General features: G+C 41.0%; 1 protein-coding gene across 1 annotated transcript in view; it reads left to right on the plus strand.

Annotated features, from left to right (window-relative positions):
* Positions 1–17786, plus strand: part of ZDHHC17 (zinc finger DHHC-type containing 17) — an 86520-nt gene that overhangs the window by 49024 nt on the left and 19710 nt on the right. Inside the window, exons 7-11 of the mRNA XM_026038540.1 lie at positions 3814–3878; positions 4622–4784; positions 9491–9616; positions 10920–11062; positions 16257–16357. Coding sequence (XP_025894325.1) covers positions 3814–3878; positions 4622–4784; positions 9491–9616; positions 10920–11062; positions 16257–16357 — 598 coding nt within the window. The remainder of the gene's footprint in view (positions 1–3813; positions 3879–4621; positions 4785–9490; positions 9617–10919; positions 11063–16256; positions 16358–17786) is intronic.

Here is a 17786-nt window from a genome sequence, read left to right on the forward strand (position 1 = left end):
CTTTGTCTTTACCTAAACAAAGACCAGGTTCTCTTAAGTCTCCGAACTATGTTTGCCAAACATGATTTAGTGTCCTAGTGCAGTACCTGCGTGGTAGACATTGATTAAATGCTGAAATGAACCCCCGTAGGCTTCTGTGACTTGGTAGTGCAGGTGGTGACATCCTCGAGGGCCTGAATGGTCACAGGAGAGCCAGCCTTCGTGGTTCCGTGAGCTCTAGAAAGAACCAAACTACAGGTGGAAGGTGTAAGGCTCCAAGTTAAACTTGCTCCTAATTGTTTCCTGTCCGTTTTCCAGGCGGGGTTGGAGCCCGGCTGCAGTATTGTTGCTCCTGGGCTACGGCAGCCAACAGACCTCCCCATATGAGGCTGGAGTCCTCTGGCATCTGGAGCACGTTGCAGGGAGAGAGTTCCCTCTGGCCGCAGTGGGAAAGTAGCCCCCCACGCTCCTGCCAGCAAGCAGAGCCCTGCCAAGAGGCAGCAGTTGCAGAGAGCTGTGGCATTTGCTTGCACTCGTCTCCTACTGAATCTTGAGAGACTAATTACTTGGCCGCATCAAAATTTGTCATGTTGTGCCAGGCAGTTGCCTGRGGCAGGCGTACAGTATAGCTGGAATCAACATGGCAAATATCAGAGTTTGTAGCATTGTCCAGGCGTAGATAAAAACGGGGAAGAAAGACTACAAAAAGGCATGAAAGCACTTGTAAGCTGCTGTAAGCTGCCACTACTCAATGCTGTACTTACATTATTTAAAATTCCAAGGGCAATTCAGGATATAGGATATGCAAGTGCATYACCCCAGAAGTTAGCATCCAAATGTGGTGTTTCAGGTACTTGGATGACTGACAGTGTGAGTTTTCTCAGTTCCTTGGCCTATCTTAACTCAGTCGCTTAGWTCACAAGCTGCTGCAAAGCTGCTACTGGCATAAAACCATCTTCTGAGACTTATCATAAGTATCTCTGATTCCTTTAGATCTTAGTTTAACTATCCCTTACCCTCCTGAGTATGGGATGTTTTATTTTTTCATTCTCCAAGTTGCAATTTTATATTTTTAGCTACTGTGCAGAGCTACTTTGGGCTTGCCTCTGAGCTGTGACTTGGGCATAGCTAGCGTTTGGGTCTGGGAAGAGGTCAGTGTGAGGAGAGCAGCCTTGCTCTGGAGTGTTCTTAGCTCTCTGTCAGCATGGAGGTTTCTTCTTCCATCAGCTTCAGGCCAAAGTGCTGTTTACTGCCTGGACCTACAGTACAGGCAGTGCTTGTAGAAGGGTAGCACAAACTATGTTTGTTCTTCATGACTCCCAACACAGTCTTCTGCTGAAGCTCAGACACTCAGTTCAGAGCTGTTCTTCCAAAAGAGCAAGATTACTTCTATTTTTTACCTGTTTTGGGAGTTATTTTCCATGCCTTACTTTGCTTAATAAAAGTTGTCTGTCAGCCTGTTCTCAACATTGTCCACTCACAATTCCAAAACTGATCTCAGAAATGTCAGGTCTTCGCACTCAGGGAACATGCAGCTCATGTCYTCCTCAACGCAGGGAGTGTTTCCAGTCTCAACTCCTCTTGATAATTGCCTCTAGATGTCCTCTCTTTCAGAGTCCAGGATTTGCTTCTGCTGGTCAGYAGTCTGTGGGAATGAGACCTTTCCTTGCAGACAGCAGAGTTTGCTACAAGGGCAGGAGGTACCTCTGTATAAAGGCCGGCAGTCTAAAAAAGGTTCCAAAGATGCCCCTTTTGTGCAACTTGATGCATTTCTGAGTGTATCTCTTGGTCTGATTTTGTGCTTCTAAGAAGGCCCTATTGTAACACATTAGAGTTTGCTTTCTGCAGGGCTCAGATTGTTGTCTTAACAGCAGCATCCTGCCCCTGGGAAGTATCAGCTTGACTTCTCATTGAGAATTGTCCGAGAAGTTGGTGCCAAAAAAGCTGTTTGTACAAACCGGAGAACACCAACAGTTTTCAGATATGTTTATGCTGTTGGAGGYGGCTTTTTTCTTTTTTTTTCTTTATTTTTTTATCTCTTGGATTGTATCCTCCTGTTGCTTTGGATGATGAGATTTTGATCTGTCAGAATAACAGAACTTTTGAGTGAAGTTTTGCCTTTTTTCTGCTATTCACAGGTGTTGTCTATAAAACTGTATGCAAGTGAATCTCAGCTTCTTAGGGCCTTGTAGTTCCCTTGAAGAAAGATCTACCTTAGCSTGCCCTGGAGCTTATTTTGAGTAACAGCTATAGGCTCTTGAGGTAACCTGTTAAGTTGAACTGGTGTAACTTGTGTCAGCTAGTGCAGTGGGTAGGTTTGATCTGTCAGCATGCAATGGCTGACAAATTTCACGTTCTTAAAAATGTTGTACACAGTGTGAGGCGTGACTCAGTGACACCACTGAGGTGGAGGTTAGGCCGTGCCTCTAATGCCCTGCTTAGCAGGAGGAAGCAAAAGGGAGACTTATCTTCTGCTCAGTCCTACTAGGCTCAAAAAGGTCTAGTGTGGACACATGCCTGGATCAAACAGACCTGGATTCAGCTCTCAATCAGTGTAACACTTCTGATAAAGCTGTGCAGCAAAATAATGGGCATCTCTTCCACACAGCCRGTCAGTTTTGGTTTCGGTGTTTTGTTTTTGGTGGTGATTGTCTTTTTTTTTTTTTTGCTTTTTGAAGCATCAGAATAAAGTCTCGGAAATAAAAATGCTTCTGCAAGCTAGGGAGCTTCTAATATAATTATTAGGAAGACTTAAATTGCATTTTCCGGGACACTTTTGCCTGAGTGAGTTAGTGCAGATCCCAGGCGGATCCCCTCTGCATCTGGCAGACAGTGCAGAGGACAGAAAGCAGTGTTGTCTGCTTGCTTGGGTTCTGTAAAGGGGTCCATAGCAAATGGTTTTACTGAAAAACTTCCAACCTAATTTTTCTAGTAAGAGCTGAGGAAAATACCATAGGAGATATTGGTAGAGCTCCACTGTCTCTTAAGAAAAAACACGCAGATCTTTAGAGAAATTTTGTCTCCATAAAAGTTGCCCAAATGTCCTTGAGAATCTCATCTGGCTGATGTATTTAGGAATTCCCAGCTTCCATGTCGCCGAGCTAAGGATCTGTAACAGAAGAAATACTGGTTTACTGGAATAACAGAAGAAATAGGTTGTCAGTGCTCYCTTTTCTGACATTCTCAGAGGATCATCCTAATCAGTTGCTCTGGATGATAATGTTTTGTCATTCAGTGATTATGTTCAGTTAAGCATCATAATGAAATACGTTTATTTGTTTAGCCATCTGTTTAGTCACCACAAAGTTAAGCTCTTTTCTGAATGGACTGTTTTTATTAATGGCTTTTGCTAGCACTTAAAAACTCGCTTGTACTTAATGCTTTCCATTAAGTACATCCAACCTTCAAGGTGTGAAGTAAAACTGTTTTGCAAGTAGAAAGCTACAGGTACAGCTTGCATGTGACCGTGTAGGATGCTGTCATGTTTATAGTAATTTATAAAGCTGTTTACTAAACATTAGATCGTTTTGTTTAAATGTTTCTCCTGTTTTTGAGTATAATATGATACCACTTATGCTTTTTATGTTGAAGGTAAATTTAGGATTGATATGACTGATAGCCTGTGACTGTTTATTAGTTTCCAAAATAGATTGAAATAGTCTTATTTTTGCACTGGTGTTAATGAAATGATATTTAAAAAACGAAAATGGAACTTGTATTCTAAAAATTGCTATGATACTACTTATTGTGAATCTTACAGCTATGGAAACTTGAGCATGCATATCTCACATATCTCATCTTTTTTTTTTTTTTTTTTTTTTTTTTTCATTCTAGGATGTAGATATGATGGATCAAAATGGAATGACACCGCTCATGTGGGCAGCTTACAGAACACATAGGTAGTAGACTCACTGCATTTTTCATTTTTGGGGGTATTAACCAAGTGACATGGACCTGATGGCTTTCTGGTTGGGAGTGTGTTTTGTTTTAATCAGCCCTTGTGCTTCTCACAGTTAGCACTCCACTTTCCCCATCTCTAATCTTTTCAAGAGAAAGGATATTATGCAGATGTATTCGCCAAAATGACCTTGCAGCCTACAAACTAAATCTCTTGGAGGTCAGCGAAAAAAGACCCTTCTCCAAGGAACCCCTGGCTGAATTAGGCCCCTCTCAGCAATATCTGTTGATTGTTGAGAGCAGCCTAAGCACCTTTTGCAGTAGCTCCTCTTGCCAACATTGGCAGTCCCTCTTGTCTTCATTTTTCGGCGTGTGGGGTGGAGGTGTGACATATTTAGTATTTTCATTGCCATCTGTCAGACATACCATGTTTTAGTCCTGTTTTAGTCCTGTTACATTGTTGAGAGATGTGGAAATAAAAATACATACAAAACGTGGTTTAAAAACATCTCAGTGAGCTTTAATAGATTTGARCAATGTGTGCCTTGCTAAACTCCCTTTAAGCTTGGGAAGAACTTTGCAGATTCTTTGAAATTCGAACTGTTACTATTTATCAGCAAAAAAGTCATTTTGCTGTTAAATTGTGTACCTAATCAATGTCTGTTAGAGGTTGAACTCATTAACCAAGCTGGAATGCATTTTAGTTAATCTTCTGTAGATCTAACAAGACTTTTCTTCTTTTYAGTGTGGATCCAACCCGATTACTACTTACATTTAATGTTTCTGTTAATCTTGGAGACAAGTATCATAAAAACACAGCACTGCACTGGGCTGTGCTAGCAGGAAATACTACAGTCATTAGTCTTCTTTTAGAAGCTGGAGCTAATGTAGATGCTCAGAACATTAAGGTAAACACTCATTTTTTTATCTGAAATGATTTAATGCAAAAATCTAATAAGTCTGAATAATAGATTAATGAGGGAATGGTGGGGCTTTAAAGATGCAGCAAAAGCCATGCCTATAATGTTTAATCTAGAAATCATTTTTACTAGCAATGATGTAGAATCACTAAATCTACACCTTTAGAGRCACACATTTAAATAAATTTGCCAGTGGGTATGTGCAAACAGATGGTGTGTGTGTGTTTAGACTGCATGCATGTAGATCATGCATCGGGATCCAAAATTGGAAAACTGACTGAATTTCATCTGGTTATGAACTGGGACCACTCTGTGTTYTGATGGAGTGAGATGCGAGCTGCCTGTGTCTCCGCCCAGCACGAAGACAGATCCTCTAGTAGGGCCCCTTCACACAGTTTGAGTAAGGAGGTTTGAGGCCTAAAAATGTCAGCAAGAAATTCAGAAAATTGCTTCTTTTGGGGGGGTAAATCTTAAGTTGTCCAACTACTCTACCTGAACCTCTTAACCTAGCTAGCTGCAGCACTAACAGAGCCCATCTCACCTAGAGAACACACAAGATGTTTCCGTTTATGCTATGCACATAGAGGCTATAGAAGCTATACTCTTGGCATATTAAAGCTTTGCTGTGCAGTGTTTTTTATCCACTGCTCCCAGACCACTTTATATGTGCCATTTTATTACATAAAGATAGAACTATCTGTGACGTCAGGGAAAAGCTCACTTTTAGAAAGATCATTCTCTGTTACTCAATTTGAGAATTTGTTTTTTGTACTTGATAAATGGTACAAATAGGATGGATAGCTTTGAAAGTACAGTTTATGTACACTTACAAAACAGTTAATATTTAGTTAATCTGACCTTTCACCACTATTTTTCCTGCTGATTAAGATGGCAAGGGTCAGTTGTACTAGGCTATAAATTGAATAAAAAGTGTTGCGATCCATAAATGGTAGAAATATGCTAACAAAATATATGCATCCATTTTCTTGAACAGCATGAGTCAGATTTGAGAGCAGCCAAGATTTGCTGCTATTTTTTAAGTCCTACATCACTTCTAGATCAGAAATATYGATGACTGAGTTGAGAACGCAAGAAAAAAAAAAAGAGCATGTCTCTTCATGTGTTCAAAACAAAGCAGCTTGTCTCTTGCGTTCCTTTGTGTGGGTATACAAGAAGTGGTCTGTAAAGCCAGCAGTGCGGATGAAATACACTTGTAGTCTCACTTCTTGCAAACTATTTTGAAGCTCTTTTCTGTTCTACTTAATGGTAAGAATTAGGGGTGGGGGGAATGAAGCACTCAGTGGGTTTTAACTTGCTCCCTGGAGAGACTGATTTCACGTTAAYTAGACACTTAAAATGATCCATACCTACACTTCTTGGCTTTCATGGAATCTGTATTTAACAATGAACACATCTGGCCAAGTGAAAAGACATCTAGCCTGAAGCAGTTCATAGTTCCCTTCAATATTGACAGACAGCAGCAGTCAGTAGGAAAACAGGCTTTGGAACCTGCTGGATCATGATGTCTTCAGTCCTGCCAGAAGACACGAGCCTGGTTTCATTGTTCCCTGCCTTCCTTCTGCAGTGGAGCCAGGGTTTCTTGTTGACCTTTCTGTTGATTCCTAAGATCTCTAGGATTTCTAGGATCAAAATTAATCCAGTATTTGCCACCCTGTCAATGGTTTTATAACAGCTGCTAATTTGAGTGCTGCCATATCGTGCATAGTAAATGTAAGATTTGGGAGATTTCCATAGGTATATAGAAATGCACTGTTTTGTGCTTCTCCTCTGACTATTCAGCAAAAATGTTTTCTTTCTTGAGCCAAAAGTTGGTTGTTAAAGTAAGCGTTTGTCTGATGTTTTCCTGAGATTAAAAGGAATCCTGGCAGGTTCCTTTCTGATGCAGTCATTTCCAGGTCTCTGTTCAGTGAAGTCCTTTTCTCAGTCCAAGGAATTGACCAAAAATGTTGGTAAAACATTTAAGAACAAAGAAATATACTGGCTGGAATCTCTTCATCTGTTCCAAATTTTATAGTGGCTGGGAGCTTTAAGTGGGAGCTTTAACCTCTCCTGACACCAGTTCAAGGCAATGTGTGTTAGGGGAAAACACGGGCATGGCTTCCCAGCTTGTGGTGGGAAAGTTGACATAAACTGGAACCAGTCATCAAAGCAGGGCACTGTTTTTATTTTTTTATTTCGCGTGGCAGTATGAGAAATACATAATAAAAATACAGATCACTAGCTTTCACGAGACTAAAGACTAAAACTTAATATTAAAAAAAAAAAAAAAGAAAAAATATATTTCCCTCTTGGCCATATAAGGATAGTAGGTACCTTAACAGTAGAACCATCATAGTGTATTTACCCCACAGATGTAGGGTTTTTTAAAAGTTTTTTTTTTTTTTTGCTTTAAGCTGGGGGGTTGGAAGCTCCTTGCCAGTAGTCTGGGTTGGCTTTTGAGATGTTGGGGGTTATTGCTTGTTTGTTTTGTTTCCCTCAGTTTGGGGTTTGATTTAATTAGTTTTTTGTTAGGACAAAGTGTCCTGCTACGCTAGGAGACGGTTTGGGCAGATGAGGACATGATTTCAGAACTCAGTTAATCAGGGAAGGGGAGAGAGGTGAAAAAAATTAATTTTACAATATGTAGAAGCCCTTTCTCCTTGATAGAGAAAGGAAATGTGTCCTTAAGGAAGATACTTGTCTAAAGAGTATCAAAACTTAGCAAACTTCTGAAAGGATTTTATGGGTAGTTTCTTGGTTATGTAGTGTGTATGAAGGCTTCTTTGTGCAAGTCTATTTTGAAAGTGCTATATGGTAATGCTACATAGSATTGTTCTTTGTCTACTCACTTTAGAAACTCAATCTATACGCTATCAAAGCCTTTCTGCCTGCTGACAATAGCTATATTACTAGACTGAGATTTGAGATCCCTGGTTTGTTGGGGGGATTGTTTTCCTTTGGCTTTGCTTTGTAAGCAAATCAGCCTGGCCGTCCCAGTGACCAGGAGGAACATGTCAAAACGGGCACAGGAGCAGGGCACGGTGGAGGATGACTGCTCGGGCGGTTCGTAGGTGTCTCGTGGCCCTCTAGTGCAGGGGATGTCAGCTGGACCCCAGGACCACCTCAGGATTCACTTGGCAGATCAACTCCCAAAAGGGATTGCTTGTCTGCAGGTGACCTTATGGTCAGGATATACAAGATGACATTAAAAAAAAAAAAATATATAAAAGGACAAAAAGGCATCTCTAAGGTTTTCCCCAATATCATCAATTCAAGATACTACTAGCTTTGTGATGAAGCAGGCACCATAGTATGATCTCAGGAGTTTCTGTTGAGGATAATTTAGGTAATTTAATCAGTTTCTTAATTGCCTTTGAAGCCAGGTGAAGTGCAAGGGCTACTAATTGGTTTTGCTAGCTTGCCTTCTCAGACAGAAGAAATGCCAGGTTCTGTCAGACAGCAAAGCATTTCACCTCATAAGCTGTAGCCTGTGCTATTTACCCTCCTTTCAGAGACTCAGAGCAGGATTTCAAAGGCACAGTGAGAGTTAAGTGCTCCCTTCCCATTGCCTTGCTATGGGATGTAGGTAACCAAGCGTCCTAGTGTCTTTGAAATCTCTTCTGTCTGCAGCAAGTACTGCCCTTCCTGGGTGATTTCAGTGTCTGGTACCTGTCTCACTTTTTTTTTAGGAGGGGGCCGAGCGATGGAGGATTCAGCCCTTTTTCAAGCCTCCATGAATGCTTTGTTTAGGAGGGGAGTTAACTCCAGTAGAAGAGAGGAGGAGTCAAATGCAAAACTGAAGCTGGAGGTACTTGCAGTTGGTTGTCTCTTGCCTCCTCTATAATTTCAGACCCAGTCAATAACTTCTTTTTAGGTCTCTTTCTAGATGTTTGAAAAGCAATAAAATCAAATCAGTTTAGTAGGCACCTTTGCTATCCGTATGTGTCTTTATCTTACTTTCTCTGTGGGATGTCTCTGACCCTAYGGAAAGGGAAAGCAGGGACTGTTGCTGGCTTTGCACTCACTGTATGCAGAGCCAAAGCCAAGCATGAACACTCAGGGCTTGGGAACAAGCTGGACATGAGGAATCAGTTTATTCTTTACCGTTTTTCTTCCTAGGACTTCAGTGACTGAGACAAAAGCATTAAGCTTGTACTTAAAAAAAAAAAAGTGCTTATATATCTGTATATATATATATTCTTATAAGAAACATTTTCACATTATTATTAGGTTCGCTCTGCCGGGTAGGCAGAGGATTAACTGAGAAATAAGGCTTTACGCTGGCAGAGTTTCCATGATCCAACGGGTCACAAATTCTTCTCCTTTGTTTGATTTCTGCTGCCTGTCAATAGCTGAGGGGGAAGCACAGTCTTTCATTTACTGACTAGTAGACTGTTGCACGCTCACACACACGGGTAATCACAAAAGCAACAGTTATTGCTCCATCAAGACATACAGTGTGAGGATCACAAATTTGATATTCTGCTTGTCTACTTGTGTACAGAAGAGAAAGACCAAAAGGAATTAATGGTCTACTTAATTTCAAGTAAATTGGGGGGCAGGGGGAGTGCGAAAATGTAGCTTAATCTGTTTTAAATATATTACTTTTTTACCTGTCAATCTGCTATTTCAAAAGTGGCCTGAGTACATTTTATTTTTAAATTAGATGTTTCTCATTTTTATCCTCCTGGCAGGGAGAATCACCACTTGATCTAGCAAAACAGAGGAAAAATGTTTGGATGATCAACCACTTACAGGAAGCGAGACAGGCAAAGGGGTATGACAGCCCATCCTTCCTTCGAAAGCTGAAGGCTGATAAGGTGAGAACCCCTATAACACAAAATCCTTGTTTMTGCTGCTGTATGTACTGTGTGTGCTTTTTGTTGCTGCTGGCTGGGTATAGGGGCTTTTAATACTGAAGCTTCTCCACACCTCAGGTTTAGGAAACGTTGTCATCTTTTTTTTGTGACAACTAATTGTATAAACAGCTTTATTTGAGACCAGGGCTAGGGACAACCTTCACACAGTTATCTTTAGCTTTTGCACTAAGAATTAAGAAATATCAAGCAGTGGTGCTGTTGGGAATAATCGAGGCTGTCACACAGAGAAGTTWCAGGAATCTGATCTGAGGAAATAAGTGCTTTAGATATTCTGGTCTCTCTAATTACTCAGTCTTTTTTTGCTGAATGACACAAGTCAGTCTTCATGGTATGATGTAATGTAAAAGGACTCTAAATTCCTTAAGTCRTTCCTTAATACTACGAGTAGTTTTTGATCTTGCTAACTGAGTTTTACCTAATTTCCCTGTCAGCTTTCAAAATAACCTAATCAGCAAAAACCCGTATGTGTGCAGAACAATCAATTTTAAATAAAATTCATTTTGAAGTCTTGCAATTCTTGTGTTCAGGGGTGTTTGTGATTTCTTGCTTTGGTTGTGTGTTTTTTTTCTGTTTGTTTTCTGAGACGCTTTCTGGAGCTGAGGGCATGGACATGAGCAGAACTGCAAAGCTGAAGCCGAGTTACTAAGTTAAAGCCTGGTGCCTGGAGGGCTAATGTAATTGTACTAAAAGTGTCTGAGGAGACAAGAAAGGAGAGCTAAAAAGGTTTCAGTAGTGCTGTACATCTTCAGATATCCAGGAGTTCAGTGCCCTAATCAAGAGTCGTATCTGTGTTGTGAGAGTTCAAAGCAGTTTAAATGTCCCTGAATTTTCAGTATGAATTTATCTATTATTTATGTAACTTCAGTCTAATATTCACTGTYCAAAATCTACTGTGAACGATGCAGTAGCTCATATACTTTGGATTTTTAGAGAGCTACTGGTGCCTTTATTCTGGATCAGCAGCAAAGTCCCCCAGCCAGTTCTTTGTGTTTGGGGGTTGAGGAGAGGGACAAGACACCTAACTTGTTCTACAGTTTTAGGATGATTTGGGGGTATGGAGGGCAGATGTAGGAAACAACCCTCCTATCCCAGCAAAGAAACCCCTCAATCCTCACCCTGTGTGAAGGTTGCTTTAAAAAAAAAAATTAACAATAGTTAATCACTCGTCTTTTTTGTTATAGGATAGTATTATATAGCTTGTTCTTAAAAATAAGAGTATTTACTGCTATTTGTTTCTATACAGGAATTCCGTCAGAAGGTGATGCTGGGAACCCCTTTCCTGGTTATTTGGCTGGTTGGGTTTATAGCAGACCTAGACATTGATTCTTGGCTCATTAAAGGGCTGATGTATGGTGGAGTTTGGGCTATGGTGCAGTTTCTTTCAAAGTAAGTGTTTTACTGTAACTTYGTCTTTTTATTGTGTACAGAAAATGTATTTACTTGACATCTCTTGTTATTCAATAAATCTTTTTTATTTGTATGTGCATTTTTGCATATGCAGCCTGTATGTTTTGTTGGAATCCTTTTTTTTTGTTTGTTTGTTTCTCTCCCCTCACTGCCTCAGGGAAAGCTCTTTATCAACTTAGCTCTTTTAATGCTCTGTGGTCTTACAAATAGCCATTGAATTACTGTGAATGAGTTAACAGCAGTGAAAGGCAGAGTAGAAATTCAGTCAGTCTCCAGAGGAGGGTGCTACATGTCTGTCTACAAAGTCATCCGTGTGAATTTTGAAAAGAAGAAAAATGATTGGAAGGACTAGGGGGAGAAAAAAAGTAGTACCAGTGTGCTATTAGTCTAATTTTCTTTAGAACTAAAATACCCCCAAATATCTAAGCTTTACATGTAGGATTTGCTGCTTCATTTATTGCCAAAAGGGATGACTAAAGGAGAAGGCTTCCTTCTTATATATTTTTAATTAGTTATCTTATCATAAAGAATTTTATTTTTGTCTGTGGATGTGTGCACATGCATTTATGCTTACTTTGAAATATCTGTAAGTACACATTCATACACACACAGGGACATCTCCCAGTAGATCCCAATGCATTCCCAAGATCTGTGGGCTGCTTCGTCTGTACTGAGCTTCTCTGTCTTATATTGCTTATCTTGAAAAACTAGTATCTCCTTGCACTGAAGAGCTTTGTGCTTTTATGGCAGTGGGTGTCATGTCCGTGAGAACAGTTTGCTCCTTATTCCTTTTTGGTTATAGAAAAAAGGAAAATAATACCTATTAATAAAATTCTTAATGATTTTATATGCATGGGAATGATTCCCAAGATGTACCTTGCTTGTACACAGCATTGTCCCAAAACTACTTTGTATGTCCCTTTTGGGGGAAGCTCTGCACACAGGGCAGAGAGGGCAGAGCTAAGATAAGAGCAGGCCTGGGGGCCTCCTGATGGCCGTCTCTTCAGAGTGTGTTGGGTGCTACCACTGCTTTCTAAATAAACTTCAAACCAGGGGAAGAATATCTGTGTAAAGCTGATAACCTCTGGCTTAACAAGGATCCCCAATAGAAATGTCTTTAGGAATCTTTTGAGTTCCTTGAAACAGTTCAGTCTTGTGACAAAGGAACAAGCAAACATCAAGCTCTTTATTATTATTATTATTATTATTATTATTGTCTGTGTCAGTTGTGCTTTCACATATGTGGGAGAAATTCTGGTTTCCTGAAAGAATATTTTTCTGGTTGGTGCAATTACCTTTTGTTGATAAATATGCCAAAGGCAGTAGTTTTCCATGACAACATACTTGGTTATGTGTACCCTTGCAAAGGTGTTTTTAGCTGCCTTGGCAGCCTTTCACAATATATAGGAACTGGAATCTTTTTCTTCAAAACATTTACTGAGTTACTCAGCCACTCTAATATACTCTTATAAATCAGAAATTCTCATACCTATAAACTCATCAGCTTAGGGAGGTTAACTAGTTGTTACTGTTCAAGCCTTACCTTATAAAGAAATGAATGGTACTCTAATACTAGTTTTCATTCTCAGCTGTTTATGCTTTCTGTATTTGCTGATCTATCTTTTTTCTTACAATTGCTGAAGTTGGAGATTATCTATTCCATCCCCCTGCTCAAAGCAGCCCCAACTACAGCAGGTTGCCTGGGGCTGTGTCTGGTGGTGCTTTGAATCTCTCAAGGATGGAGAGCCCCTGGGCAACCTGTGTTTAACCACCCTTGCACTATAATACATCTTCTGTTCAGATGCCAAGTTTTGTACTTGAGTTTGTGSCCATTAGATCTTGGCTTTTCACTGAATAACAGTGAGAAGTATCTGGCCCTTTTTCATTTGCTCCCATCAGCTGTATGTACAGAGTGATRAAGTCCACCCTGACCCTTCTCTTCAAGTTGAACCATCCCAGCTCTCTCAGCCATTCCTTCTATGTCAGATGCTCCAGTGCCTTAAGCACTTTCATGATCTTAGCTGGCCCTGTAAGTCYCTGTCTGACTTGTGCTAGGGAGCCCAGGACAGGACCCTGCGCTTTGGATGCGGTTTTGCCAGTGCCGAGTGGAGCGAAAGAGCCGCATCCCTTTGCTCGCAGTGCAACCCTGCTTGGCTCTTCCCGCTCCTCAGCCCTGCTTGTGGCTCTGTACGCTGCTGGCCAGATTCATCTCCAGCTGGATTTGGGCTTTCTTAACCCCCATCCCTGCAGGTACAGTGTCTGTATTCCTCCTGGGTTACCTGGTCCTCTTGTATACTTCCCTTTTACATTTGAGTTTTGTCAAGAGTTCCTTGCTGATCCATACAGGCCCTTTGCCAGCTTTGCTTGACTTCTTGCGTGTTGGAATGGATCCTCCTTGCACATGGAGGAGGTGCAACTTGAAAATCAACCAGTTCTAAATCCCTCTTTTTCCTCTGAGACTGTATGCCTCTTCCCTCCAGGATAATATGCCATAGGATTCATAGAATCATAGAATGCTTAAGGTTGGAAGGGACCTCAGAGGTCATCTAGTCCAACCCCCCTGCACACGCAGGGTCACCTACAGCACRGGGCACAGGGCTGTGTCCAAGCGGGTTTTAAAGATCTCCAAAGAAGGARACTCCACAACCTCTCTGGGCAGCCTGTTCCAGGGGCTCTTCCAAGCAGRTCCCTGAGCAGGCTGAAGTCTATTCTCCTGAAGCCCGAGGTCAGGATCTTGCTTTTTTACTTGCTTCCTCCTTGCAGACTCCTGAATTTCACCCTTTTGTGGTGACTGCAGCCAAGACTTTCCCCTGTTTTCCCCTTCCCCTAGCCATTTCTGTTGCATTTCTAAATATAAGATACAACATCAGCCTCATCAGCCCATCATCTGTGCTAGGAAGTTACTGTTATTGCACAGCAGCAATCTCCTGGTTTGCTTGTGCCCTACTGAGTTGCTTCTCCAGCAGCTCCTGTGGTGGGTGAAATCTTCCTTGCAGCCAAGGACTTGCAACTGTGACGCTTCTTCCAGGTGTCTGGAAAAGGCCCGAGCTCCTTCTCTGTGCCCTGTCACAGATGCCCACCACAATGTTTCCCTCATTCTCTTGAACCCTAACACAMCAGCTCTCAGAGGGTTGTTATCTGTGCCTAAGCAGGCCTCTGTGTGTGGAGTTGCACTCTCACATATAGGGCAACTGCCCATCCTTGATGTCCCAGACTGTTCTTTCTAAATAGTTCTTATTCATCCATGGCAGCACTCCACTTCTGTGAGGTATTTCAGCATGTGTCCATGCTCCTGGTGAGATCCTAGCCCTGCAACTGCGTGCAAACCTGCAGTTCCTCCTGTTTGTTCCCTCTACCATGTTCATCATGGGCACTTGAGAGAGGCAATAAGTCRTGCTGATTTCCAAGCAAAGAGCTAGAGAGCTTCCCTTAGGGTCTCATCCTCTCTACTTGGTGCTTCTCTGCTTGGGTGCATATGCCTGAGGAGGGCCCACTTCAGCCCTGTTACTGATCACCAGGTCATTCTTGTCTGCCCTGCACCCTTAGCTTGCCAGTCCTGTCTGCATGCACTTCCTTGACTGTGGATGGTCATCTCCCTCTGCTGTCATTCCTGTTTTGAAGCCTGCCTTAACAGGCTGGTCAGCCTGTTCAGGCGAGTTCTGATCTCTTCAGTCTTTGGTCCTCAGAGAGGGTCCTGTGATAGTAAAAGCTAAATCCTTCCTATCAACACCAGTTGTGCAAGCAGCTGGTAACCCACAGGATCCATCCATACTTCTTCAATCCCTTGCACCTCATGGGCAGGATCAAAGAGAAAGCCACATCTGAGCCACCAGGCCTTTAGCACTTGCCCAGAGCTGGCTGTTTGTGCTTGGTGCTCTCAGGGGAAGCCTGGAGTTCACTGCTGGTAGCCACATGGAGAAGCAGCAGTAGGGCTGGGCAGGTTTTGGCAACCTCTCTGCAAGGTCTGGGATCCAAGCCCCTGGAAAGCAGCAGGTCTCCCTAGACAGTAGGTCAGGTGGGTGGATGGTCTTTCGTCTCCTGCAGGAAGGAGGGTTCCTGCACTCACTGCTTCCTCCTCGTGCTGCTGTGGGTCTCGGGCTTGCTTGACTTGGATGTTTTTGTTTGGACAAAGCCCCTGGCCCTTCATCTGCATGAGGCTCTCCATTTCCCAACCTGATAAGGACAGACTCTGGCTGCCTCATCTGTTGGGGCTTTGGGCTCTTGCCTCTTCATGGGCTCAGAGATGATCTGCTTCATCTCCTTTGGATCATCCCTGATGCCTGCTTCCCACAGCACCTTGTTTTGGCAGAGCAAGTCTTCAACCAGCACAATCTCCTGCAGGCCAGGACGTATTTTCATCAAGTTTCTCAAGATTTTTGTTTCCTCCAGTTTTATACTTTTGACCTATCTTGATGTGTGTTTGTGTTTAACATTCTTTAACATTCTTTAACATTCTTTCACTTTCTCTTGTACTATGCTTAATGTTTAGTATAAATATTTTTTTAGGTGTTTTCTATAAAGCCAAGGAAAAGTGCATTTACTTCTGCTCTTCTAGTAGTATTCCTTTTCACAGCTGAATTTTTCTAACCCACTTAGCTGCTTTTTCTTCCTTGCTACTTCCATAGCAAGAAGAAAAAAAAAAAAAACATAGAATCTGCTGAAAGAAAAGTTATTGCTGAGTAACTAGTGTGTGTGAGATCTATATACTCTTAATTAGTTTCTTAACTCTTAATTTACTCTCTTAGCTCATCTCCCTTATAGAATTTTCTCAAAAGTCAAAGAGGCAGTTACTATAATGGAGGAAAATGGGAACTGCTCAATTCATGGCTTTGTTCACAGCAACCCTGCGGGCATGGTGAGGACAAAAAGACAAATGCATCAATAAAAGGCTAGTTGAGAAGGAGGAGGAAGTTTTATTTTAAGCAGTTTAGCATTTTAGTATTTGTTTTTTTATATGTTTAGCAAGTTTTTCTTGAATGTGGAGTCCTAGTCATTCACCTAACTTGTGTCAGCTTTATTTATTTATTATATTTTTTATTTACTTTGCCTGAAATATCCTTTAGAATGCAGGAAATTAAGAAGCTAAAAAGAATGGCCTGCTTTTCCATTTTGGTTGAACTTTCTTTCTGTCTTTATACATTCAACCTTATGTGACATCCATGTTCCTTTTCAGGTCATTCTTTGATCATTCCATGCACAGCGCATTGCCTCTTGGAATATACTTGGCAACGAAATTCTGGATGTACGTGACGTGGTTCTTCTGGTTTTGGAACGATATCCTTTTCCTGTGCTCAGTAATATTTTTTTCATATTAGTAATGCGAGGTAATGCCCAGGGTTACCCTACACACGAAAGTAAGTACATAAGCTAGTTAAAATTTTAGCTAGTTTAGTCTCCATTAAAAATAAGTTTTCTGTGCTACTAATTAATATTTTTATTGTTTTAGAAATAGGCACATTTACTGCTTTGCTTCAGTAAAACTCAAAGCTCATTTACAGTGATCTATAAAATCTGCTATACTTTATTACCTTATTAAATGGAAACCACTCAATAAAACACAGATAAAACATACTGTGAATGGGTTGAMAAATTTTGAGATTTTTTTCAAATGTTAGATACTGTGCTGTTCTAGAAAGTAGTAATTTCCTAGTGTGTATTAATTCGAGTGGAAATACTTCTAACTAGTTCTTCCGAGAGTTTTGTAGATACCACTTTATACAGACTGTAGATATATTTTAAACATTCAATTGTGTTTTCAGTCTTTGAAGATGTACATGTCAACCTAGAGTAGAAGATTCTGCATATGCCCATCTCTTTCTTTGATTATCTGTTAGATGTGAACACTTCCTATTCACAGGGTAGAAATTGATTCAGAGCTCATTAAAAATGCCAGTTTCCTCCATTAAAGAGAGAGATTTATTTTTTTTTAACTGTGTTCTTGGGTGTTGTAATTCCAATAACTTGGAAACGGAATAGAGACTTAATGTGCTTTATTAAATTTTTAATACAGTCCTTCTAGTTGTGAATACTTGAAGCAAAATTAATATTTACGATAGATGTTGGCTTAGCTTTCTAGAAAAGTGTTTTCCTTTTCAGCCTCAAATGAGTTGTAGTATGAAATAGGGCGGTAGCAGCGCAGCCTCTTTATCATGTTGTCAGTGTGTTCTCAAATCTTAGCTAAATGAGCTAAGATTTCATGGTCTTGGGTAGAGAACGCAAAGTAGACCCTGTTTTCATGCCACGTTTGGCTTCCATGCTGGTTGTGCTTACAAAGGTGCCACTGTGAGTAAGAGCTATCTTGATATAAAGGAGTCCCATGTGTTGGGAGAGAACTATCACTTCATGTTTTAAAAAAATCTACCATTCCTCAGGTAAGAGAGGTTTTTATGCATGTTAACACAAAATGATTATTGAAACAAATATTTTGAAGTGCATGTCATTCTACCAGTTTCATGTTCTGACATGTTTTCTAGTCTTTATTTAGTTAAATTTATCAGTAACTCCTGAATGAAGAAATGCAATATGAATAACAGAAGTTAAATAGCTGTACATATAAAGGGAGGTAGTGTATTTGTCCAGCAGCTATGGAGAGCTCTGCCACGTGCTCTTGGTGTCCCTCCTTGAGGTTGGACTGATACTCTCTAGGGGTCCCTTCCAACCTTAACCATTCTGGGATTCTGTGAGAGGAGTAGGTACTAACTAT

The sequence above is a fragment of the Nothoprocta perdicaria genome, unplaced genomic scaffold (genome assembly GCF_003342845.1).
Source record: "Nothoprocta perdicaria isolate Ctin4 unplaced genomic scaffold, notPer1 scaffold_211, whole genome shotgun sequence".
Classification (NCBI taxonomy): domain Eukaryota; kingdom Metazoa; phylum Chordata; class Aves; order Tinamiformes; family Tinamidae; genus Nothoprocta; species Nothoprocta perdicaria.